At 44.6% G+C, this 26,189-nt stretch overlaps 1 protein-coding gene across 3 annotated transcripts in view; it reads left to right on the top strand.

Moving 5' to 3' along the window:
- The window catches only part of LOC147905184 (DNA mismatch repair protein MutS, type 2), a 269,240-nt gene that overhangs the window by 5,952 nt on the left and 237,099 nt on the right, over positions 1-26,189 (top strand). For all 3 annotated transcript variants that reach the window (XR_015543515.1, XM_087397074.1, XM_087397086.1), the window contains exons 3-5: positions 7,096-7,263; positions 7,544-7,627; positions 22,758-22,808. Coding sequence is in view for 2 of the 3 variants with exons in the window: in XM_087397074.1 (XP_087253200.1) it covers positions 7,096-7,263; positions 7,544-7,627; positions 22,758-22,808 (303 nt within the window). In the remaining variant the exon portion in view is untranslated. The remainder of the gene's footprint in view (positions 1-7,095; positions 7,264-7,543; positions 7,628-22,757; positions 22,809-26,189) is intronic.

Raw genomic sequence — 26,189 nt, 5'->3', positions numbered from 1 at the left:
ACTGCTCGCGTGAAGCCTCTCCCGAGATTAAAGAATCAAGTCCCAAAAAGACCCCTGAAGGCAACGTCCAAAGTGAATCTCTATTGCAACTTCAAATATCTCAGCTTCAGGACAGCATCTCCGACCTGGCTCAAAAAGTTCAACAACTCCAAGATTCTCGAAGTCGAGCACATACAGAGGACGACGTGACGCAACCCGACGACGATGCGGACTCTTTCCCACCAGAGGTAGAAAACACTGAACTGCGTACTCTCTACCGATTACTTCAAGCTTCCAAAACAAAGCGACTTGACGTCAAACTTCCGGAAGCCTACACTGGTCAACGTAATCGCCGAACTGTTGACCAATGGCTCGCTAAAATGCGCATGTATTTTGACACTGTTGACCTCACGGAAGGCAAAAAGATCGCCTTGGCAGCCTCCCTCCTGAAGGATACAGCATTTCTATGGTGGCAAAGACGCTTAAAGGACGGAAAAAGTGTGTTAACTTGGGAACGTTTTGAACACGTGCTCCGTAAGCAGTTTGTACCTGCCAATGCGGACTTCCAAGCACGATCAAAACTTCGACAGTTGGAGCAAACGGGTTCCCTGTCTTCTTATATCTCTCAGTTCACCACATTGGTGCTAGAGATTGATGGTTTAACTGAGGATGATCGCCTTCATGCTTTCATCTTAGGCCTACAACCCTCGTTACGCATTGATGTTCTTAAAGCCAATATCACCACCACAGATGGCGCTATTGCTTACGCGGAGCGCATTACAGATTTCCTCAACACAGGGAAGCAGAGTGCTACTCGCACACAGAACTCTCCTACGGCCAAAGGTGCTCGCCCTCAAGATAATACCAGGTTTCGCAAAAACTTCGGTAATCAAGGTCAGCGACAGTCTCAAGATCCCCAGAAGCCTCAGAAATCATTTGCTGGATTCCAACAGAAGCAGTCCCCCAAGGATCATGTTTCTTCTTCTTCACAAAGTCATTACCGACAGCCCCAACATAAAGGTGCGGCCACTGACAAGAAGAATAACTCCAGCTCAAAAGGACTTTGTACCATCTGTACAGGCGACCATAGATGGTTCGATTGTCCCAAGCGACCAAAGCAAAATTCTAATATGGAACCTAGCACTTCCCCAAAAGAAGATGCTACCTCAGCACAAGACAAGAAAGGCAAAGCTGTTCGAATGGGGAATACCATCCACCTGAGCCTTGCCAGCAACCCCGAACCTTCCCTGGCCACTCAAGTACTTTGTGTTCAAGGATCGATTCGTGGAACAACGGTCACCATCCTCATCGACAGTGGCTGTTCTCATAATTTCCTAGCCAGTTCTGTGGTCGATAAACTTCGGTTGACCACCAGTCCTAGCCTCATGGACTATCAGATTGAACTCGCAAATGGAACAACTTTCTTGTGCAACACCAGGATCAAAAACTTGTCTTTTCGCATCCAACATTATACGGACAAGTTGAACTTCGACATTATGCCTCTTTCTCGGTACGATGTCATACTCGGACAACAATGGCTCTACGACTATGATCCATCAATCAGTTTTCGCAGCCATACTATCCAGTTTGTCCACCAGGGAAAACTTATTGAGCTAACTGGTTCTAGGGACTCTCCTTCAACCCCAGTTGCCTCTGCCCTACAAGTAAAGAGGTGGGTTCGTAAACGCCAAGCAAAGACTTCACTTCTGTTGGTTACGGCAGTCGAGGAGACACCAACAAAGGATCCTCCTGAATACCTCAACCAACCTTTTTTCCAGCCTTACCTGGATCTTTTTCCACAGGAATTGCCAAAGCAGTTACCACCTCGACGACCAGTGGATCACCCAATCGAACTTATTCCCGGCAGTAATCCACCGTCGAAACCTCCTTATCGGGTTTCTCACACTCAAAATGAAGAAATCCAAAGACAGGTCACCGAGCTACTCGACAAAGGTCACATTCGGCCCAGTCGCAGCCCTTTCGGATCTCCTGTATTACTTGTGGAAAAAAAGAACAAGTCTATGCGCCTTTGCATCGACTACCGAGCCCTCAACAAGCTCACTATCAAAAACAAGTATCCATTGCCTCGCATTGATGACCTTTTCGATCAACTTCTACATGCAACACACTTCTCCAAGATTGATCTTCGTTCAGGTTATCATCGAATTCGTATACGAGAAGGCGATGAGTACAAGACAGCTTTTCGAACAAAGTATGGACACTATGAATGTTTGGTCATGCCTTTTGGGTTAAACAATGCCCCGGCCACATTCATGACATTAATGAACGACATTTTCAGGCCTTTCCTCGATAAGTTCGTCATCGTTTACCTCGATGACATCCTCGTTTTCAGCAGATCCCTACATGAGCACAAACAACATCTTCATCAAGTTTTTGAAGTTCTCCGCGCAAATTCTCTCTACATCAACATTGAGAAGAGTGAGTTCTTCAAGACCCAACTTGAATATTTGGGACATGTTATTTCAGCTCAAGGTATCTCTGTGGATCCCAAGAAGGTCGAGGTAATCCGAAACTGGCCTACTCCTAAGAATGTTCATGATGTCCGCTCTTTTCTCGGATTGGCAAACTTCTACCATACAAAGGTATATCAGTTTTCCGAAATCGCAGCTCCTATGTCCGAATTATTGAAAAGCACAGCAATTTTTCAGTGGCTTCCCGAAACAGAGTATAGTTTCCAACAACTCAAGCAAGCACTCACTACCACACCAGTTATGGCTATTGCTGACCCAAACCTTCCATTTGAGGTCATGACCGACGCTTCCGACATCGCTACTGGAGCAGTCTTGATGCAAGAAGGCAGAGTTATTGCTTTTGACAGCCATAAACATTCTGATATCCAAACCCGATATCCGGTCTATGATAAGGAGTTTCTTGCTGTTGTACATGCTTATCGCTCTTGGAAACATTATCTCATGGGTGCCGACTCTGTGGTCAAGACAGACCATCACTCTCTCAAGTACATCTTTACTCAGCTAGTCATGAACGCTCGACAAGCATGCTGGGTTGAGTTTCTGGCCAACTTTCACATGACCATTGAGTACCTACCAGGACTACGCAATGTAGTTGCAGATGCTCTCAGCAGGTTACCTCTAGCATCAGCCATGGTAATCTCTACATTATCTGTGGATGTTCCGAACTCATTCAAAGGAAAGTATTTCAATGATAAAGACTTCGGCACCGCAGTACAGGTTCTTTCCAAAGATCAACCTTCGACTTCCGAACAAAAGATTTTCTCATCTTATTCTTATACGGACGACCTTCTGTATTATCAAGATCGCGTCTGTGTACCACATGACAAGGATGTTCGACGTCTTTTGTTAAAAGAGCATCATGTAGTTCCTTATGCTGCCCATCCAGGCATCAATAAGACTTATCGGTTACTCAGTGCAACATACTACTGGCCTCAGATGAAAAGAGATGTCATCAACATGGTTACATCTTGTCTATCATGTCAACAAATGAAAGCAAGTCGACGACTTCCAATAGGACTTCTTCAGCCTCTTCCAATTCCAACTGAAAGGTGGGAAAGTATTTCCATGGATTTCATTACAACACTACCACGATCCTCCAGAGGTAACACTCAGATTATGGTAATTGTTGATCGCTTGTCCAAAATGGCACACTTTGTTGCTTGCAAAAGCAGTGCACAGGCCCCGGACATAGCCAAACTCTTTATACAACACATCTTTCGACACCATGGATTACCCAAGAATATCATATCCGACAGAGATCCTAAGTTTACCAGTCACTTTTGGATTTCCCTGTTCGAATCTTTGGGTACAACTCTACTGTTCAGTTCAGCCTACCACCCAGAATCAGATGGACAGACTGAAAGAGTCAACCAAGTTCTGGAAGAAATGCTTCGACATTATGTTCAGTCACGCCTCGCAGCCTGGGAAGAGTATCTATCACTCCTCGAGTTTGCCTATAATAACTCTTTCCATAGTGCCATCAGCATGACTCCATTCCAAGCAGCTTATAAACACACTCCGATTGTACCAACAAATTTTGTACTTCAACATCGAGTGGCCCTAGCTGATCAACTGGTTCAAGAAATGCAAGACATTCTACTGCAAGTCAGGGATCATATGCGAAAAGCGCAAGAGCGGTATCAACGGTCTGCCAACAAACATAGACGTCACCTGGAATTTAACACTGGTGACATGGTGCTATTTTGTAGCCCCACATCGCTATAAGACGGTTAAGTCTGTGTTTCCTAAGTTGCGACCAAGATACTATGGACCTTTCTGGATCGTCAAGAAAAATTCACCTTTAAGTTATAAATTGGAATTACCACCATCATGGGGTAAAATCCATCCAACATTTCATATTTCTTGGCTAAAGACGTACATTCCAGGCGATGAAGCAGTTCCTCCTGCAGGTGATTATGTCCCAGAAATCGAAGACGATTATGTTCTCCTTATTCCTGAGCATATTCTGGACCATCGACAGCGAGAGACTCGACATCGACTTATCACGGAATTCCTTGTTCTTTGGCGAGATCTGGACGACTCCGACGCTACTTGGCAGTCTGATGAAGACTTACAGCAGTACCGTGATCTTTTACAGCAGTATTTTCAGAATCTACCATGATATTTTCTACATCGGTTCATTATCTCCACCAGGGTCTTCTTTTGAGTGGGAGGGGATGTCACGATCTGTGACGTATTCCTTTCTCTTTCTAGACTTATGGATGGTTTAATGAATGGACACTTGTGGAAGGGTATGACCTTTCGACGGGACACTTGCCCTTTCGACGGGACACTTCCTAATGAGGCACAACCCTTCACAAGAGACATTCTAATGAAGAGACATTCCTATTGTAATGTACCCTCTCATCAAGGGTCACACCCTTCACAAGGGGTACACACCTCTTCATGCACATACCCTTTGGAGTACACACCTTTTCATGTGTGACTCTTCACTCTCTATATAAGAGAGGCCAAATTGTATGGATGACAATCACATCCACCCTACAGACATTCAAGCAATACAGTTATTCCTTGTTCTCTGCTATCTCAGTCTCCTTTCTGTTCCTTAGCACAGTTCTAAATATAGTAAGTCTAGGATTTCTTACAAATTGGCCACCTAGCCCTGAGTGGCTAGACCTGTGTATGCTATCTGTGGGACCAACATGATTGGACGACTGTTAGAGAGAGAGAGAGAGAGAGAGAGAGAGAGAGAGAGATATTAACGTCCGCGGGAGGCCTTGCGGGCCTATGGGACAAAGGTGCGGAAACAAAGTAAACTCATACAAGCCACTGTGGGTTGGAGCAAAGGGCTCGCTAAGGCCCTCGTTGAGTCCTAGAAAACACATAAACTGAAATACTAATGTAGTACATCATATCAAGTCAGGCCAGAAAAGCCAAATAGTGTGTAACATGAGTGACACATGTCAGGGGCTCAGGGCTAATGCTCCAAGAACATGATTTGGCTCCATGTATCCAGGCTCCGTGATAGCGCTCTGGTGTGACACAAAGAGCTCACGTATTTGCATCTGTCGAGCTATCTGGCGCTGTGGTGGGGGGCGTGGTCTCCTCGATCTCTGGAGGCCGATGGGTTATGTCAAGTGTAATGTCACGTCTCTGTCGGTCGTCTCTGAGGAGAGCTGAGATAGGTCGAATCTCAATCGTGTGTGCTTTGGTCTACTGTCGCATGTGAGATCCTTGTGTCCCTCATCCAGTAGTGGTGTCGTGTCGACTCCCTCTACTGACCCATCTATCTCTCATGTCAGCTAGCTCCTCCTCCTCTACTCCCGAGTGCCCTGGAGCTGACTCAAATGCATAGAAGTCGGTGACCTGCCTATGTGCTCGATCCACCTCAGTGTCCTGTGACGTGGTGGTCGCATCCTGCTGCTCTCTGATCCGTCGCAGTAGTGTCTCTCTCTGTCTCCGCATCTCCATCAGGTAGAGCCCAATACAAACCTGATCTTGGAAGTGGATCAGTCGTGAGAGTGGGCCAAACCCGTGTCCCTCCTGAAAAAGGCAATGGTAGCAGAGAGAGAGAGAGAGAGAGAGAGAGAGAGAGAGAGAGAGTTTATTAAAAGTTTTTGGAAGAACCAATGGTCTATGAGACTAAAAGAAACCTGATATAAGGAGCTGGAGGGTGGAGCCTCTCAACACCAATGATGAATACAAACAAAACGCATAATCACAACGATACTGATACATAGAGAGAGCTCTTTGAGCTCATGGTGAGGATGGGGGATTGGTGACAATGTGATGGTCATTTGGAAGCTGGCTGAGATGTCGCCTAAGAAGGGATCAGCAATGTGTAAGGCTGTTGTGGTGGCATAAATGCTGTGATGGAGCGCTGACGATTGTCGGTCTATGTGGTCCACTTTGGTCTCCTAGCTATGGCCCTGTGACACACAAGTGCCAACTGTCACTCCTATCGGCTCTGCCTCCCATCTGGTGAGCATGGAGGGAAGGTACCCTTGTCTGATTTGTGCCTCACCCGTTGGTGAGTCTGACATGTCTCTCGCTTTGGTCCTTGGACCTTGAGCCCCATAGGTCGGTGCTGTCTTGCTGGAAAAACTTGGTGATCATGCTTTGAGTGGGGTCTGGCTGTGCATCCTGATCTTGCCTATGAATTCAAATATTGCTCTTCACATACATAGCTATTACAGGCCACATTGTGTTTTGAAAGTTTCAGCTTGAAGTCTTAAGCTACACGACATGTCAATTCAATTAGGGGAGTGGTTTAGGTAGTTCCAGACCTTGATAGTAGAATTCATTTCTGTAACTTTCAGCCTCTGTTCTCTGGCTCACCAGCTGTCTGCTTCTCAATCTTCCTAGGGTTTGCTCTCTAGAACTCCACCCCACCCAGGAACAGCCTTAAGCATTACTTCTACTCATCAATGTGTTGGTTGTGACATGTTCTTGGTCCATCAAAGTTTTTTTGGAGTGCATATTTTGGAGGCATTGATTTCTTGGCTCTCAATTGTTTTTCTATTTGCATCTTGTAGTTGAGCATCTTGGACTGCCTCCTTCTTGCAGAGGCAGCACTCTGCATCAGGTCCTCAATAGCTGTTGGGCGCTTTGTATACTGCGTCAAGCTGTCTGCTACTGATCCAGGGGCACAACTTGTTTGCAGGTGGACTCTTGTTTAGTGCGCTTGCAAAAGGGTTTTGTTATGAATGGATTACAAGCTGTAGCTATTGCAACAATGCTACAGTTCACTGATACTATACAACAAGATATAAAGATTGGTATTGGACACAGCGATGAATCAAATCACATTTTAGATCCACTTGTCAACACGGTAAGGCTCAACATTGAAACTGGGGTGATTTTTAACTGTTTCAACATTTATTGCTGTATGCTTATCACTCTCATTTTTTGGGCATTTCTGATGAGCATTACAAATTTTAAAAGCTAGCTCCGAAGCCTGGCAATTTCATCTGGAATAATATTGTTGCAAGTGTGGAACAATGGATTTGGCCAGCACTTTGAACTCTATGTCCCTACAAGTTTTTTCCATGTGATGGAATTTATGTTTTTTGTGAATTAGGTTAAAAGTTGGTTTTCCCATTCTTTTACAGATTCGCACAATGGGTTCTCAGCCAGAGGTTCTCAAGGCAATCTTCAAGGCAGTGGATGCAGATGGGATGGTGAAGGACAGTGCGGTATGTATGCGGATGTGTGGATGCTATTTTTTAAAGCATAAACCCAATTTATGACACATATATGTTCACCTTCATTTTAAGAAGCATAAAGGTCAACACACAGTTCTGCTTGGATCTGCAACTCCCTGCCCTTTCACCCCTCCTCCCTCCCCGCTGCCCCCTCCCCCTCCTTCCTTGCTGCCCCCTCCTACCTTCCCCCTCCTCCCCCGTGCCTCTGCTGCCACTCCTCTGCCTCCCCTCGCCATCTTCCCCCGCTTCCTCCCTTCTGCCTCCTCTCCCTCCTGATCCTCTCCCTCCCCTCCACCTCTCCTCCCCCTTCACTCCCTGCTCTCCCCTCTGCCTCTCCCTCCTCCTCCTCCCCGCTGCCTCCCCTCTTCGCTGTTATTACCCCCCCCTTCCCCCTTTCCCCCTTGCTGTCCCCCCCTCCCCCTTCCCCTCAGCCTCCCTTGCTGCCACTACCCTCACACTCCTCCCCCTTCAGCCCCTCTCCCCTCTTAGCCCCTCCCTACTCAGTCTTTCTCTCCCCTCTTAGCCCCTCCTCTCAACCTCTCTTCCCTCTCATCCCCTCCCTTCCGGCCTCTCTCCCCTCTCAGCCCCTCCCTTCATTCTAATTTCTTCTGAAGTGACGGATGGATCTTCATTTTGTTTGAGTTGGCCTTCCACATTCGATTGGCAAATGACTACCCATTCAGCCACTTTTCGTCCACTTTCATCGGCTGTGAGAGCATGCATATTCTCTAAAGATGAGTTGTTGCAGCTTCAAAAGGATGTGGTCTAGTCCTCAAGCACCTCCTTTGAGATGTTCGATTATTGGGGTGAGGTTTATTTCTTGTGGTTTTCTTTTCTCTCCTTGCTCATATGTTGGAAGTGCCCTTTCTTGAAGCCAAAGCTGCTTCCGGGGTGCAAAAGCTTTATATAGTGCCACACATTGTCCTTTCTTTTATATCAAGAAATTTCCCGTAGGATGCTTTACAAAATAGCTCATCTAATGAAGATTGTATGCTCACTTCGATAAGACAAACTGTGATATGTTGCATGGAACTATTTCACCAAATGAAGAAGGCTTTTAATGCCAATATTGAAAGGAAATTGATCTAGCTTCTTTTTTTTTTGGTTGCAAAAATAGACTTCCATTAAAACTTGCAAGAGCAAGCTCAAGGTGGAAATACATCATGCAATGCATGAGAAAAAACTCCTCAAAAAGAGGACGAAAATAACCAAGGTTGAGGCTGAAAATGCCACCTCAACCCTGTGGAAGTCTCAGAGAAGAAGGGGGAGCCCCTCCATTCCGTGAGGAAAATAGCTTCTATTGAGATATGATGCTAAAGAATTTGGTTAAGTCTCTTGGGTAAAATTCTTTAGCGAGAGTGGGGGCCTGGCAAAGGTACCCTAATGAGGCATTCCTCGATCTCTTCATGACCTAGAGACTCAACTTGGTATCTACCTTTCTTGCAAGACATGTAAGGGATGTGGGAGGGCCAAAGACCATGAAGGTCTCCAAGCAAGATACCTTGCATGTGGTTGGGGAGACTTTGGCCCCATCTTGGCCCAACCTTCAATGAAGTAATGTGCTCTAGTTTCCCTTCACCATGGATTGAAAATTCAATCAAACCTATTGTCAAGGTGAGGGCACCATGGATCCAAACAAGGACCACACGATCATGATTGGTTGCATCATGGCCAAGGTTTATGGTGCCATACTTTAATACAAAACAATGCCATTGTAGAGACATCAGAGAGCATATGGATAGGTAGTTGCATTGTGCTAGACCACATCTTTACTTTTAGATTAAGGACTATAAAAAGGCATACTGTTGTTTATGGATTTTAAGAAGGCATCTCGCACTGTGCCTAGTGCTTGCTTGATTAGAAGACTGCATGGGTTATAGATTATAGGGCAGCCTGGGAGTTGGTGGCACCCTATGATAGAGTCTCAGGGTGAGTTCGTACAACAGGAGGATGGATGATTAGCACCAGAGGGGTCAACCATAGTTGTCCTCTATTTTCAACCTCATCTGGCCTCTACATTGATGAGTTGTCCACAGTTATCAATACTCTTGGAGGACATGGCTTATTCTTAGCTCAGATAGTGTTAGTGATCCTTACCTTAGACAGTGGTGCCGATTTCACGCATGATGCTGTATTTTGGTAATGGCCTTAGACAACATCAACACATATTATGAGATTTCTGTGATTTGAGAGAGTTGAAGGTCAATACTGGCAAAACCGAGGTTATGTTGAAGCTTGGGGTCAATGATGCAGAGGTGGCATTTTTGTCTATAGTAGGAAGCCAATCAAGATAGTCTCATCATATGTATACTTGGGGACCACTTTTTAGACTTGGCTTATCCATTATACCAATTTCCCTACATAGACCCACAAAGGGATTCTCCTCCTTTTGCAAGACTTAGGATCAATGTTTGCAAGCTAGCGATGCATAGAAGCCATTTTTGTCTATCATGGGAATCCAATCGAGATAGTCTCGTCATTGGGGATTGCTTTTCTAGCTTGGTTTTTTGTTAAGACAATTTCCCAAGATAGACTAACCAAGGGGTTCACCTTCCTCGTGATCCTAGAGGATCATTGTTTCCATGCACACTTCTAGAGTCTATGAAAAAAACCACTCCCTTTTGAGCCATTGGTTAGGTTGGGAGCTATGTGTGGGGCTACTTTATGGACACCATAACTCAATCTCATCATATGTATACTTTTTCGGGCTTGGCTTATTCAGCTCAAGGTTGACTCACCAAGGGATTCTCCTCCTTTGCGACACATTGCTTCTTGGCACACTTCTAGGGTCCATAGAAGAAACTACTCCTTTTAGGCTCATTGGCCAGGTTAATAGCTATGTGTAGGGCTGTTTTGTGTACACCGTACCTAAGTTTGGTCCGAGATAGGGGTGCAAGTTATGATGCTGTCTCACCTTACTTGTATTAAGATTGAGGTTTTACATTAGATTGTTTAGGCGGAATCACTTTTGTAGTTGGATGCATCCTTCCAAAGTATCATGTAACTACAAACTGTTAAGTTGGTGGACAATGATACAATCTTGGCATCGGCAGTGTCTTTGAAGATCTACCTTGAAGGATTTGTATTTGTAGCCATTGGAGCTAAGGGCTGGATGAGAAGCCATCCCTCCTATCGCCCCTCGTCTAGGCCCTTGTGTGCGAACAAATTCCCCCAGCCAATTTGGACCATCTTCACTTTGCTAGCCTTGGTGGAGGAGACAAGACGCATCAATGACATTGTATCACTATTTTGTAGATTTACAAACCACCTTTGATTGCCTGCCACAAGCCTTAATCCTATGCTTACATTGAGGTTGAGCAAGCTTGCATGTAGGTACAGAACTAGGATTAGGCATGTACTAGCAAGTCCATTCAAAGCTGTCATCATCAACGTTAGCATAAAGCAAGAAGGTCCATTGTTTATGAGCAAGGCTTCTGTCCCAAGAGTTTGGTTTGCAAATGATTTGGTCTTAATCTCCCTTTTTATGAAGGTCTATAAGCTCACCTTGATACGCTATAATCCTTTTTCTTTTGCCACCTCTTTAAAAAAGTACATTCTATCGTAGGGTTTGAAAATGATGTAAAATTAGTTAGCCATGAGGTGCTAATGAGAAAAGGTAAGGTTGACTGCCTTGCAACTTGCTTCATCACAAGTCTTTGCTAATTGCCTTTGGTAACCAAAATGCAGGTACTAGCAACCAGTGTCTATGCTGATGGGAAACTCTACAAGCAATCATGGATTCTCTATTGAACTCTTGTGGTGTACCAGTGGTACCATCCCTCCTCATCTGCTCTAGCTAGAGGCCAACGGGCAGTCTGCCATGCACCACTAGAAAAAAGAAGCAGTAAATCTTTTGTGGCTAGATGCTCAATTGGAGAGAACTTCATCTGGTACCTATTGCTCAAACGAATGCTTCTCATGTAGGGGTCCAAGGGGATGCGGCTAGTTGTAGATGTTCGCCAATGTCGGTGGTGTACAAGCAGCATGGTCTTTGTAGAATGCCATCCTTGGGCAAACCATAACCAATCCCGGTGTATCTTTCTTGTCGGGTGGTGGCTCTCCCATAGCCAAAGCCTTCGTTGTGCCTTTGTTGTGTGTACACTCTTTGAATGGACAAGGTTTAAGGTTTATGATTTAGGGTTTCACACCCTCTGCACCACTCTGATCTTCCGGCACTATAATGAAGCGAGTCACGAGTGAGTGATCATGTCGAGGGTTCTTGAGAACAATACGAGGCTCTAAATTAAGGACCTTGCTGGGTCCTGTACTATACAAAACTGGCGAGGACTCGTGCTTCATCATTCCATTGTAGTGTTGGGAGATGGAGAGGGATTTTGATATGCAACTATTCATCATCATCTAGGATGTGCTAGAGGTAGATCCTTGATTTAGTCGCAATGGTCTAGAAAAAATGTTTCATCATTTGTCTATGTGTTGTGTCGGTCAGGTCTGGGAGGATTGGCATGAGTACTCCGCATGCTTTGTCTCCATAAGTACAAGTTCTTGAAAGAGTTTCCCCTCGGGGATGAGATTCCTCATAGTAGGTCTCCCTACCATGTATGTAACATAGCAGCCTATTCAAATGGGATTTGCCTCCCAAAGAGAACAACACATATGCATATGAGAAATGTCTAGTAGTGGTATCGAATAATAAGGCCCTATCACTTGTCAATACCTTAAGTGTCAGACTGCTCCCTCTGTTAAAGGGACTAACAACAATCTATAATGTTTTACTACTCCTTTCAATGGCCTTTGCTTCCCACTAAGCCTAGTCATCCTAAGGAGGGATGTCATTAGGAGCCTTGATTTATGTGACAATCTCTTTTACATCCTCCTCTCGATAGAGGTAATCCAGGATCCTCACTTCTCAGTAGGTTAACTTGTATCACTAAACAATGGAAGAGTGATTGGACATCGTCCTTCTGGCAGAATAGCTATGAAAGATTGTCTCTATTAGGGGGATCTCCAAGATAAGAGGCCCCTCCAAGCTTTTCCTCATAAAACTCTACAAGTTTGGGGTATTGGCTGCCCTTGGTGTGGCTTATTAGGTCCCACATTTAGCATAGGGTGACTAACGGAGGCTATGGGGGGTCCAAGCCGAAAGGGCCCTTGGTGGGGACTGTGCTAAGTTGCGAGGGCTGGTGGGGAATTAGGAGGAGGGGCCGAGAAGGAAGGGGGCCGAGGCTAGAATGGTGGTTATGCTACTTCGGACTAAGAAGGGAGGAAGACAGGAGAACCTGAATAGGGAGGTTGGGTGACTAAAGGAATAGGGAGGTCAGGTGACTAAAATGATGGGGGAAGGATGGTGGGATGTTGATGATGTGAGTGGGGGGAGGGGGCATTATGGTAGTTTGAGGGAGAGTAAGATCTTATAGGGGTTAGAAGGGAGAGGGGTTAGGTGGGGATGATTTTTTTGGGGCGAGGGGGGGCAGGCTCATATAATTGAGGCACCGTCTCCACACCTATAGGCATTGTGGAAAATCGGGATGGGAGCGCCTCATCCTTGCTAGGGGAGGATGGATCCTCTAGAGAATCCTTATCATACTTCTCCCAACTGCAAATTTTGTGTTAACCCAAGTCCACATTGCGTCTATGAGGGCTTTGGTGGGGTTTGGACTTGGGGTGGTGAAATCTATCCCTTAAGCTATGTCTTCTTTCCTTCTTATACAAATACCACAAAAAATATTGCTAAAACGTCGACCCCCAAGGTTCTAGCAAGTTCTATCTTCCGTGCTTCCTATAGGAGGGTGGCCAGATAAGTGGGGATGAGACCTAGTTAGATGGCCAAACTTTTTGCAACATAAGCATTGGCATGGTAATCGCGAGTATTCAACCCTTTGCTCTCTAGCACTCAAGGTCACTTGCAACACGTCCAATGAGTGATGTTGGTTAGTCTATACCCCATCATTTTGTCATCGGGGCCTATAATATTGGGCCAAACATATGTCAATGTTGGATGGGAGAATAGCTTTGTACTCCCTTGGAGACCTACAAAACATAGTGACTGTGTCACGGGCATCCTCAGCCCGTGGCATGCTGGACTGCCACGTGGACTGCCCAATTACCACGCAGCAGCCACGTGGACTGCCATGCAGGCAGCCACATCAGCCCACTGCCACGTGGACTGCCATGCAAGCAGCAGCCAGCTCTTCAGACCGTACATCACAGGCGCCACATCAGCATATGCCACTCGGCCAATCAGCTGCCACGTCAGCAGGAGGCTCAGCAGCCAGCTCTTCAGACCGTACATCGCAGGCGCCACATCAGCATATGCCACTCGGCCAATCGGCTGCCACATCAGCAGGAGGCTCAGCAGCAGCAGCAAGTCGCTGTAGGGGGATGTTGGTTGGTCAGCTTCCAGCACCCTGGCCGGTATTTTAGGGCCCAAGGGTGGCCTGTAAAAGCAGCCCCCTTGGTCCCTCATTTCTTGTCCCTTCTTCAGGCCTTCAAGCCTTCAGAGCAGCAGTAGCCACACTTCCCCGCAGCAGACCAGCAGGGTGCCAGCCTCTCTGGAGATCTAGCAAGGAACCACCTCCTCTAGTTAGCTTAGTCTTTTCCAGTTTTGCAGTTGAGGGTTTCAGCCCCTCCATACAGTTGTATTCAGCCCTTTGGGCATTCATACCTTTCAGTTAAATTTCCTCTTCAGAGACCCACTATTTTCTCTTCCTCTTATTCTCTCACTCACATCCACTGCATCACCTGTGTATTGAGTGCATCATCTTGCAGTTTGCAGTTAGTGAGCAGGAGAGAGAGTGAGAACATTCTATCTCCTGCTACATTGGTATCAGAGCTTCAGATCCTTTCTTGAGACAGATGGGTTTCTAGGGGTTCTATTTTTATATTTTGTCCCTAGCCTGTCCCTAGCCCAGACTAGTGGTAATACCATACTCCATTAGCCGCTCCCTCCCTTACTCCATTGCGCATCAGGCCAGCTCCGTCTTCACCCACAGGTCTTTACACCTTGCCAGGTACAGTAAATAGGATAATTTGTTTTTCCAGGAATCAATAGGTTCGGGTTAGTCAAGGACAGCTCCCATCGTTTATGGTCCAGACAAGATCCGATAAGGACACCATGAGCACCAGTGAGCAGTCCAACACAGGGGGGGAGGGTTCAGTGCCTCAACCCCCACCCCCACCCCCACCATAGCATCCTACAGACACTTCCATGTTTGCCATGACAGCCATGTTGCAGGCTATGATGCAGATGCAGCAACAAGAGTCCAAGGCTCTCTTCACATGCATGATCCAGCTTCAGGAGATGTAGGAAGATCGTGAGAAGGTCGCCAGACAACGCGAAAGGCTATCTCGGGAGGCAAAAGAAGAATGTGATTGGGAGGCTTGTGAAGCAAAAGAAGAATCGGAAAGCTTGAGAAGCCGAAAGGGCAGCTTGGGAAGCAAAATACAAACACGGTCAAGAGGCTTGAGAAGCCAAGGAACTCCGGGACCGCGAGGCTCAAGAGGCCAAGGAGCTCCGAGAATGTACTGCTCGAGAAGAGAGACCGACAGCTTCTCATTTCTTTGCTCCGACCGGCCGGGGAAGAAAAGGAGAGACTTCCATCTCCAGCCAAGCCTTCCTTTTCGAGGAAACTCAACTTCACACAGTATGATGGTAAGCTCCTACCTTTAGTGTTGTCTTCGTGGCTCAATCAGTCCGAATGTTATTTTTCAGTGATGCCTATGAAGGACAACAAGTGGTGCATCCTAGCATCCATGCGCCTCACATACGAGGCGGTCACCTGGTGGCTCAAGTGGCAGAAAGACCACTATGATGCAGACGAGGAGACACCTTTCTACAATTGGACGGAATTTGTGAAAGATCTTCGATCACGATTCGTGCACCTCTGTATCTGGACAAGCTCGAGAGTCAATTCTACGAGCTATGTTAGGGAGAGACCGACAATGAATCATTATGCGAACAAATTCAATCAGGTGTTTATATAGTTGCAATAGCTGGAGGATAATCAGAAGCTGAGCTAATTTTTCCATGGCTTGCGCACAGACATCTGGTGGTATGTCAGAAGTTTCAAACCACAAGATTATGAGCGTGCATATGAGCTCGCTCAGAATTTTGAGCTCATGCACAAGGGTCAATGATACGTTCCACTTATGTATAACCTATTCCAATATACCAAGTCTACGATCAATCACGGTGCAGGTACACAGATTATCCTCCGAGCCGATTCTCAGTGGTAGCAAGCTCTCAGAATACAATCCTACATGAAAGCTCCTGCTTGCAAAATCCACCAAGCCCCAATTCCCTAGATGGATCTAGTATGCCACATGTCTGCATTCTAGGGTACCTCTTAAATGCATCTTTTCTACCCCTCTCTTGGGATACCATTATTCACTTGCCCCTAGGCACATTACACATTTAATGCATTTAAGACCCATAGCCTTAGACCCATCTAGTCAGTGCCTTGTCACCCTCATCAAGGACCTTAACATTAATCCTTTTGACCAATAACATGAAGCCCGAATAAATACCATCTAAACATTGATCCTTTATAGGAAAATGTCCACTGACCCTTCTGAGGTCATGTTACCTCAACTTGAGCGTAACATTCCTTCCCTCTTCAGGCATCAACGTCCTTGATGATAAAGTCTAGGAACACTCTCCGTAATTGGTATACGGATTCCCAAGTAGCTTCTGATAGAGGTAAACCATGCCATGCAACCAACACCGTGGGTATCTTCTGATTGCGTACTTGCATTGTTCCTCGGTCCAAGATTCTTGTTGGTTTGTGTCCTGCATTATCCTCTATCTCCTGAAACAAAACAACACCCTCGATTAGTGAGTCACCTGCATGCAAAAATTTCTTTAAACGAGAAACATGAAACACTGGGTGCTTCTTACAACCCTGTGGTAATTCTAATTTATAGGCCACCTTGCCTATTCTTTTAGAATTAACCACGGCCCACAATATCGGGGTGATAACTTAGCACACTCTTCTGCAGTCAAAGACTTAGAGTGCGAAGGAACTCTGAGAAAAGCTTTTTCTCCTTCCTTAAATTCTCTAATGGATCTGTTTTCATCTGCATATGCCTTAGCCCTATCCAGAGCTTGGCGGATGTTAGCTCTTGCAAGTGCTAGCATCTCTTGCATCTAAACCACAAAGTTCGCGGCACTAGGCACTTTCTGAGGTACTCCAACTATAGTTGGATTTGCTGGTCTATAACCATAGTTCAGCTCAAATGGACTGAACCGTGTAGAGGAATGTTTTCTATCATTGTTGGCAAATTCTAACAATGGCAACAATTTGTCTCACGTATGTTGCCTCAATGAAACATATGCTCTAAGCATATCCTCTAAAATTTGGTCGATTCTTTCCGTGAAGCAAGATTTCTTTTGGCAAAAAATGAAAAATCATATTCGTGAATATGCGACAAGTTGTTTTTCATGTCAAGTAAGGCAGAGCGGATGAAGCTACCTGGACTTTTACAGCCCTTGGAAATACCACTAGGTAGGTGGGATAGCATTTCCATGGACTTTATTGTAGGTTTGCTTACGACACAAGGTGGATATGATTCTATCCTTGTGATAGTGGATTGTCTAACCAAGATGGCTCACTTCATTCCAACTAGAGAGTCTGTTAGTGCCCTGCAATCGGCGGATTTGTTTATTAAACATATATTTCTTCTGCATGGATTACCCAAATCCATAGTGTCAGACAGGGATGTTAAATTTACCAGTTATTTTTAGACTACAGTGTTTGAAACACTGAGTTGGGAATGAGTAGTGGGGATCATCCAGAAACGGATGGTCATACGTTTTCTCGACTCCTAGATGTCCCGCACATGGGCTATTATGGCATTGTTGAATGACTCTCTGCCTGAGATTATTCTGATTAGGTACTACTACCTTGTCATTTCTTTTCAGCATACCATCTCTTATGGTATATCTTGCATAAGTTTGGCCTTTTTTGGATGCCAGGTCATCTTTTTCCCCGGGTTTAAAGACATGAGCTTTAGGCCAAAGGCTGTGGACGAACTCGTCCACCTTTTGAGTTTCTCTAATCTTGGTCATGATCTATCTTACTAAAAATTATGGCTCCATGTAATGCATCTAGCAAATCATTGATCCAAGCCATCGGATACCTGTGCTTAGTAGTGATATTATTTAATGCTCTGTAATCTATACAGAGGCGAAAAGTATCATCTTTTTTTTTTTCAATAGCACTGGTGAAGCAAAAGGTGAGAAACTGGGGTGAAATTGTCTCAGCTTGAGGTATTCTTTCAGTTGTCTTCGCATCTCTGCTTCTTCGGTAAAACTTAGCCTATAGGGAGGTCTATTTACCGGTTCTGCCCCTGGGATTAGTTCAATCTTATGTTGAACATTTCGCTTTGGATGTAACCCATAAGGTATTTCATCCCAATTAGAAGGCTCAGTTTCCTCTTACGCCTACGGAACCAATGACCTTGAATGGTGTTTTTCCAGGGCAGCAGATAGAGAGCAATATGCAAATAGCTTCAGCCACTCTGAAGATCTCAAGGTGGATACATAGTTGGCCACTCAGGGTCGCGCCCACTCAGGCACGCCCACTCAGGCAGCAGACGTCATATTGGGAGCATGAAGGTGGCACCAGCTCAAAGTCTGACCAAAATATCAGCACCAAGGTTTGGATGTCAAAATCCCAGATCATGGGTCCAAGTTCATCTATTGGATTAAGGGTGTTCCGCCTCGACCTGTGATATCAGTTATTCAAGGGGTTCGAGAGGCACTGGCAAGACACAGTTTTACAACAGGCCACAGTATTACAGTAGGATACAGTCTTACAGCAGGTAACAGGGTTACAAGATGACTACGATGCCTCTCTCAAACCCAGTCTTCCTCCGTCCCATATCACCTATATGCACCAAGGAAAACCGCATGGAGCATCATCCTGAAGTATTAACCCACATCACATATCCTTACCAGAAGTTAGCACGAGATCCGGAATTCAGTACCTACAGATCAAGATTCCTAAGCTTAGCAACCATTTCTGGATTCATGAACCAGGTATCCAGATCAAGATTTATCAGCCAGGTATACCACATCTAGTCACCTCCATCAGCACGACAAGAGGCCACTTTCATATACTGGTTCGAGTTTCAGTAGAAGGGGATGCTACAGGCATCCTCAACTTGTGGCAAGCTGGACTGCCATGTGGACTGCCATGCAAGCAGCCACGCCAACCTAGTGTCATGCATGCAGGAGCCAGCTCAGTAGACCATACAGCCTAGTCACCATGTTAGTAGAGGGCACCACATTAGCGCTGATGTCAGCATCTGCCACGTGGCCAATCGATTGCTACGTCAGCAGGTGGCTCAGGAGCAGCAGCAGGTCGGTGTAGGGGGGGATGCTGGAAACTGGTTTTGAAGTCAAAGGGTCTGAAAGTAAGGTATGCTGGTTGCACAAAGCACTAAATGGTTTGAAGCAAGCACCTTGGTTTTGGCATGTCAAGATTCATACACATCTTATCAGCCTTGGTTTTCAGAATGTCCATAGAGAGAGAGCTCTCTTTGTCCGCAAACATGAAGCCGACTTGCTTATTCTGATATTATATGTTGATGATATGCTCTTAGCTGGACCTTCCACACAGTGTAGTGTAGCCTTTAAGGCTGATTTGCAGCAGTCATAGTTTGCTCATGTTGAGGGGGGTAGTATGGTGCCAAATACATTGGACAGCTGCGACATAGATTTCAGTTTGAGGATTGCAAACCAGTTTCTACACCTATGGAGTCTGGTTTCCGTCTCTCCATGGATGATGCTATTGATCCCTTTGATGCCACTCTCTATGAGCAGGCTCTTCGATGCCTGATATATCTATGTCGCACACGGCTAGATCTTTAGTATGTTGTTTCTAAGTTGAGTAGATTCATGCATAATCTTAGTACACAGCATTGCTGTGAAATGTGTTTTCCAATACTTGTAAGACACTCGAGGGTTGGGCCTTCTCTATGGCAACCATTCTTCACTTACTTTGCATGCTTTTAGAGATATTGACTAGGCTGGATGCTATGACCTTGTGTCACACAATGGCAACTGTTTTATGCTTGGAGCTTCATGCATCTGTGGTTCAGCAAAAATCAGCGAGAGAAAAAGAGAGAGAGAGAAGAAGAAGAAGAAGCAAAAGAAGGGGAGAGAGAGAAGGGGGGGGGGAGAATATGGGGCCATAAATGGAAATTTAGCTTCAAGTTGAGAGAGAGAGAGAGAGAGAGAGAGAGAGAGAGAAGAAGCAAAGAAGAAGAGAGAGAGAGAGAGAAAGGGGGACTAAATGATGGGGCCATAATTAAGCTTCTTAGAAGAAGCACCATGACTTCGACCTGGCGAGGGGCATGCCAAAAATGGGAAATTTCCATTAATTAGTTGTGGAGAAGAGAAGAGGGGGAAAGGGCATGATGATAAAGGGGGAAGTGAGGAGTTTCAATTAAGGAACCGCTTAAGAAGGGGGCATTAAAGAAGAAGGCAAGTGCTAAGGGGGAGGGGTACTAGAGACCATTTGAGGGGGCTTTAAAGAAGAACTCACGTACTAAAGGGGGAGAAGGGACCATTTATAAGTTTTAGGTAGCACTAGTTAAGCTCTTCCACTCTATAGCTTAGTGGTAAGGGCTCACATGTGGGAAAGACAACATTGTTCTTGAATAATGTAAACTCCTCTTAGACATAGCTTAAATAAATAAATTAACCCAAACAAATTAAATAGTCCATGGACAAACATAAGTTAATCAGCCTCCAGGGTCCAAAACAAATAGGAATAAAATAAAGTTGAGCGAGTATGTCCCTCCATATATTGAAAATGTGTATATATATATATATATATATATATATATATAATTTTAATTTTAATTTTTTTTTTGGTGTAGCAGTTGGGAAGAGATGGAATGGGATATCACCAGAGTGTAATTGCTCTCCCAGTTCGAAGAGATGGAATGCGCCAATCATTTAGCTCTTAGAGGGGTTGGCCATGGAGTGTGTGGCATTCATGGGCGAGACACAACTCTCTTTTGTGTCCGTGTTCAGGCCTGTCCCACTTATTAGGCCAACTAGGATAGCAACCCTTCACGCCACCTTTTGGAGGATGACGAGCAGTTGGTGTGAACCCAACCTAACTCGTCTCTCACGTTTTCCAACAAAGCATGCAAACTATCCTCTCAAAAGCCACAACAAATAGCCACTTGCAACAAGAATCAACCTCGTGAGTCATTCAATACTAGCACGCCTTCCTGCCCTTCCACTCCTTGCTTTGGCTAGTTCATAGATTTGCCCCATTCGTAGTTCTATTATTCGACCTTGAATAGGTTCCTTGACATAGGGTAGGCTTTCCATGTTTGAAAATCGACCCTCATGACGTGCTCATCCTTACATAATTATATTCTAACAATTGTAGATCCTCCTTTGAATATTTGAGGTCTGAAGATTCTTTTGACCAGACCTGTGGCTTTAGTGAGAAAATTTAATTGAAGATCAACATGCAGTTATAGGCAACTCTCCACCCACAGCTATGTCTATCCTCCTGCTCCTCTACTAAACGCCTTTGGAAATGTGGTGAGTCTTTGTAGTGCCGTGCCCTATTTCTCTGATAGTAGAGATACCTACTCTAATAGTCAGAATGCTTTAGCCATTGTACGAAACTGAGTGTTTCATGCGCGTACTAAGCACATTGAGGTTCATTATCATTATGTTAGAGAGAGATTGTCAGCATGCAATATTCACTTGTCTTATGTTCCAACTACAAGGCAATTTGACAGATACTTTTACCAACTTCATTTATCCTCAACATTTTTCATTCAATGTCAAGACCAGCATGGCTCACAATGCTGCTTTTTTCAACATACAGATTCATGTCCTCCTCCTCCACCAGTTGCCTTGCCAATGGTCCATATTGAAGATTCCAATCACATACTTTCGGATGGGAAGAATTCTTCAGGGAAGAGATATGCAGGTGTTTGACATGTAGTTCCCAGATTTGTAGATAGGATCTGCTGGAGATAGCTTCTAGCCATTATGGATAACTGCTTTCCTCACCAGCCAATGATGTAGACATCTCAGGCCATGTTGATGTCACTGATTGAGCTAGACAATGTGGGATTCTACTCCCTCAGAGTAAGCCCACTTTGCTTTTTCATGGGTCCTTCTTAATACCACTCCTCCTGTAGTCCTCTCAAGAGGTTTTCAGTTAGATCTGGCATAACTGACACAACTGACAACCATGATTCAGAGGAGCACATGTGGGATTGTACCAATACTTCACATGCCACTCTCTCTGGAGGGGTTGTTGTCCATTGATTTCTTTTACATATAGAGGATTGGGAGAAGCATTTAGGCTCTCACTTTTAGGGTTGGGACATTGGCACGGTTTCTTAAGACAAAGTCCATGCTATAAACCTCTCCTCCTTGAGTCGGAAGATTGAATCACAGCAATGTTTGTGGCTGCAAATCACAATCACTAAGCAATATCTGGAACAACTAAAACAAGACATGTCTCAAGAGACATACAAGCGAGACAAGAAGCTGTTTTCTAATTCTGAATCATGATACCTGTTTTCCTTGCAGGGCAGACAGCATCAGGATTTTATAATGATACCAAAATTTGACCTATCCATAGTTCAATTCTTGGTTTGTTATGTAGAGAGGTGGGGAAGCTGACGTCATGTTTATATAAATCATGTGAGGTTGGATTTGGTCTATCTCATTTTGCAAATGGCAGGGGTGTATTTGAAATCTGGATGGACTGAACTTAATTTTCTTCTCCTGTATATGTTCAAGATTGTCCTTCTCTTCAATTTTTTCTGCAAAGCCTGACCTTTTGAAAAAGGCATGAAGGTTTTGTGACTGTTTTGTTTTTGTGCATATACATCAGCATATCCAAATCTACCTCTATAGTTAGCATCCCTTTGCATCTGATTGTATGTTGAAGTTTTGTGGGATATGTGTTCTTTTTTCAGCCAAGAAGGTAATAGACAGGAATTTGACAAAGAAGTAGTGCTGCAGTATATGGTATCAATATGCACAATGAGTTTCTACTTTGCAGCCTGGCTAGGGTTTCTATGAAATCCCAACGGCATCCCATCGATGTTTATTGGATTTTTGTGCTTCTCCTTTGGCTTAAAGGCTTACTTATTGTTTATTGTTCTGTGGCAGAGCCCAGAGCTACAAAGAGCAAGGGTTCAGGAGCGCGTGCTTCAAACAAAGGTATGCCATGCTCATGATCCTGTGACACGAAGAGCATAATTCGCATATAGATACTTAAGATGTGTCTATTCTTATGACAACAAACGGCAAGTGTTTCTTGACTATTGGTAATGTTTCTGCGCATTCAGAGACGACATCTGTAATTGTTGACATTTAATATTTCATGGCTTTGATGCACTAGCTAGTCAAAAAGTACAATCATTACAGATGATTATTATTTATGATAGATAGTTGCGGCTGTAATATTACATATCTGTTTCTGTTTCTTATCTGTGCGAAAATGTTTTTCAATGACAGATGGTGGTGGGGGAAAGGTGGTGGGGGAAAGGAGTGGGAGGAGGGGGAAGATAGTAGAAGGAAGGAATGAGTAGGGGAAGGGAGGGAGGATAGCAAGAGAAAAATGTTTTTCAATGACAGATGGGTCTATGAGACTGAAGAAATACAAAATACAAGAATCTAAGGGATGGGGCCACTAAAGCAAGCATCTGCACTGAAGGCTGATACCTGAGATGAGAATGTCAATAAAGTGAAAGTCACAACGCTGCCTCTGTGGGCACACAACACTATTTGTGTGCAGACCAAAAATCCAAAACACATCATAGAAGTGGGAGGAAGATCCCCATCAGCAGGTCAATCTATCATTTGACCATCTAAGTGCCAGAACCTATGTATGGAACCAATTATTCCAGTCGGCTAAGGATAGAAGAGATAATTGCGACTGACGGAGCCTCTGGCTTTGGTGAAGGTTCGCATCATCGAGAACTGAACTTAAAAATAGAGCGCTACTGGTGCTTAACATGATCTACCTATGTGGAGCCCTCTCGCCTCCACACACACTTTTTTTGGGTGAAATCATTGATTGATTATATTATATGAGTTAGTAACCTCAAAGAAAGGTTCTACAATTACATCAACTGAAAATTTCAGTATATGCCAAAAAGACCTCATGATCTATGCAGCGGGTTTGCAAGCAATCAAAGAAAGATTGCTGCAGAGAACGCCTAAAAAAGCCAAACAGAGAGAAAGTAGGATCACCAAAGACTTTAGAATTCCTATATGTCCATAAAGTCCATAGTGCCCAGTAGCGAACCCAAATGAAGAAAATTTGAAACTCCGGTCTAGATGGATGAAACCCAAATAGTCAGAAGAACTTTCCAAACGGAACAGATGGGAATCTCGCTCGCAGGTGCTGTCGAAGCAGATCAAAAAACTCACGAGAGCACGGACAATGCCAAAACAAGTGAGGCACAGTCTCCGAAGAAGCAGAACATCTATGGCAAAGTGCAGGAGCAATGTGTCGATGAGCTAATAGCTGTCTAGATGGAAACACTCCCAAAAGAACTCGCCAAAAGAAAACTTGTTGTTGAAGCGGTACTTTATAGGCCCAAAGTTGCTGTAATCTTTTCCTCCACCACTTGGCTGGGCGATGCATTCGCCAAACAGAGTCACCTCTCTTTGAAACCCAAGGTTGAGGCAAACATCTTTCATGTCTGTCTTTATGGAACTCTTCTGGCGATCCAAACATGGCAGAAAAAGTCTCAGGCTGCTTTCGATGCATCACATTTGTTCTCCCAAGATGCATGGTGGATTGAACATCACGGATATTCATGTGCATATTCTTGCCCACAGGGGGAAAATGTTGCTGCAATTTTGGCAAGGAGATCAGACTTGGGCTCTTATGATTAGGACTCTGATCACTCATATCAGTATTTCTCTGTTTGGTCATTGGCAACTCGATCACTCGGATTTCTTTTTTGGCTGCACTGATGGCACTTTGCCTGGATGCCCTTTTGTCTCCCGCTTGCTTCTTGACTGGAAGCATGTTCTTTCTCATCTGGAATGGAATGGACAGCAATCTTTGCTTGGGAATTCTTTGAGAGCTGAAAGCATTCACTGGTCGAAAGTCTTTCAGCCTCCCTTGGCTTTACAGGAACCTCGACGTTCCTACTTTGTCTCGTTTAAAGGCATCACCTCGGTTGTTGATGTTATAGATGACGCTGGTACTGTGCTCCCCTTTTCTCTAGCAGCCACTACATATGGATTGAGCTCTCATTATCGTCCTTTGTGGCGACAAATTGGAACTCCAGGACCGACTGGAAGATTGGACTTTGACTTCTCCAGGGTCCTCTTCTCGTCCTTTGAGGCTATCTCAGATTACTGTACCTGCATTGTATAAAATAGTTGTAAGTATTCTCCAAATGGGCCTATGATGCAGACCCAGGGGGAATGTCCTGCAAGCTTGTGGAAATGAAAGCACATAACCATGTTGATCCACAACATCTCCGACAAATCTTATGCCCAATTTCATAAGATTATATGCTTTAATAGGTGCCTGTAAAGCAAGAGGCGATTCAAACACCTTGCTCCAATGGATGCTTTCCAAGCGAAGAGAATTACCATGATGGGAAGAAGCACCTGACCATTTAGCATAAGAGAGAATTCTCTTCCAATCATGAATAAAAGCAGTAGAAACAGGACAACCAGGAATTTTCCCCTGAAATGTGGTCATGACTGCTTCCCAGTGATCTGTAATCCAATGCCCATATGCATGGGATGTCATGTTTCCACACATAGCTGCTAACATAATAGCCCATGGCTGTTTTTGCTGAAAAAAATCAGCAATCATAGTGCTCTTTCTTGCCAACATATGAAACTGAAGATTGAGAATATTCAGTCCCCCATGAGTCTTAGGAGAACAAACAAACTGCATGGGAAGTAGTCGCAAAGCCTTTTTGTGAGATTTGCTTTTCCAAAATATCTCCATAGCCTAGGACATATAGGAAGCCAAATGCTTAAAAGACCAGGGAAGAAGAGGCAAATAAAATTGCACATATGCCATAATGATAGACTGTACTATCCGAAGTCGAACATGTAGAGCCCAAGTGAACAAGTGCCAGTATTCCAGCTTCTTGTTAATCTTTTGAAGCACCCATTTGAGCTGTTGTTGAGGGGTAATATTCCAGCCAATGGGATACCCTAAATGCCTCACAATAGTATGGGAAGAAATAATGTGGCCTGGCCAGAGAAGTGCATGCCAATCAGCTTCTTTCAATGCTAAAAGATTCGATTTCTGAAAGTTGATATGCAGTCCAAGAGCTATGCCAAAATCATTCAGAGTATGCATCAAATGAGAGAGGTCACTTTGAGAATTCCTGGGCATGAAATATGAATCATGAGCATATGCCTGTGCAAGAAACGGCTGTGTCCTTGGAATTTGCAAGCCATGAAGCTGCCCTGTATCTGCAAGATGGTCCATATGCAACAATAACGGATGAGTAGCAATGGCATACAGTAGCGAACTAAGAGGGCAACCCTGTCTCATTGAACGGGTCATAGTCCATGTCCTTGACAACCCACTACCAAGCAAACACTGCGCAGTGG

The sequence above is a fragment of the Dipteris shenzhenensis genome, chromosome 2, assembly GCF_047967505.1.
Source record: "Dipteris shenzhenensis isolate YYH24624 ecotype China chromosome 2, Dip_SZ_1.0, whole genome shotgun sequence".
NCBI lineage: Eukaryota > Viridiplantae > Streptophyta > Polypodiopsida > Gleicheniales > Dipteridaceae > Dipteris > Dipteris shenzhenensis.
Note: the sequence above shows the minus strand (reverse complement) of the source record. Positions and strands in the feature narration are given on the sequence as shown.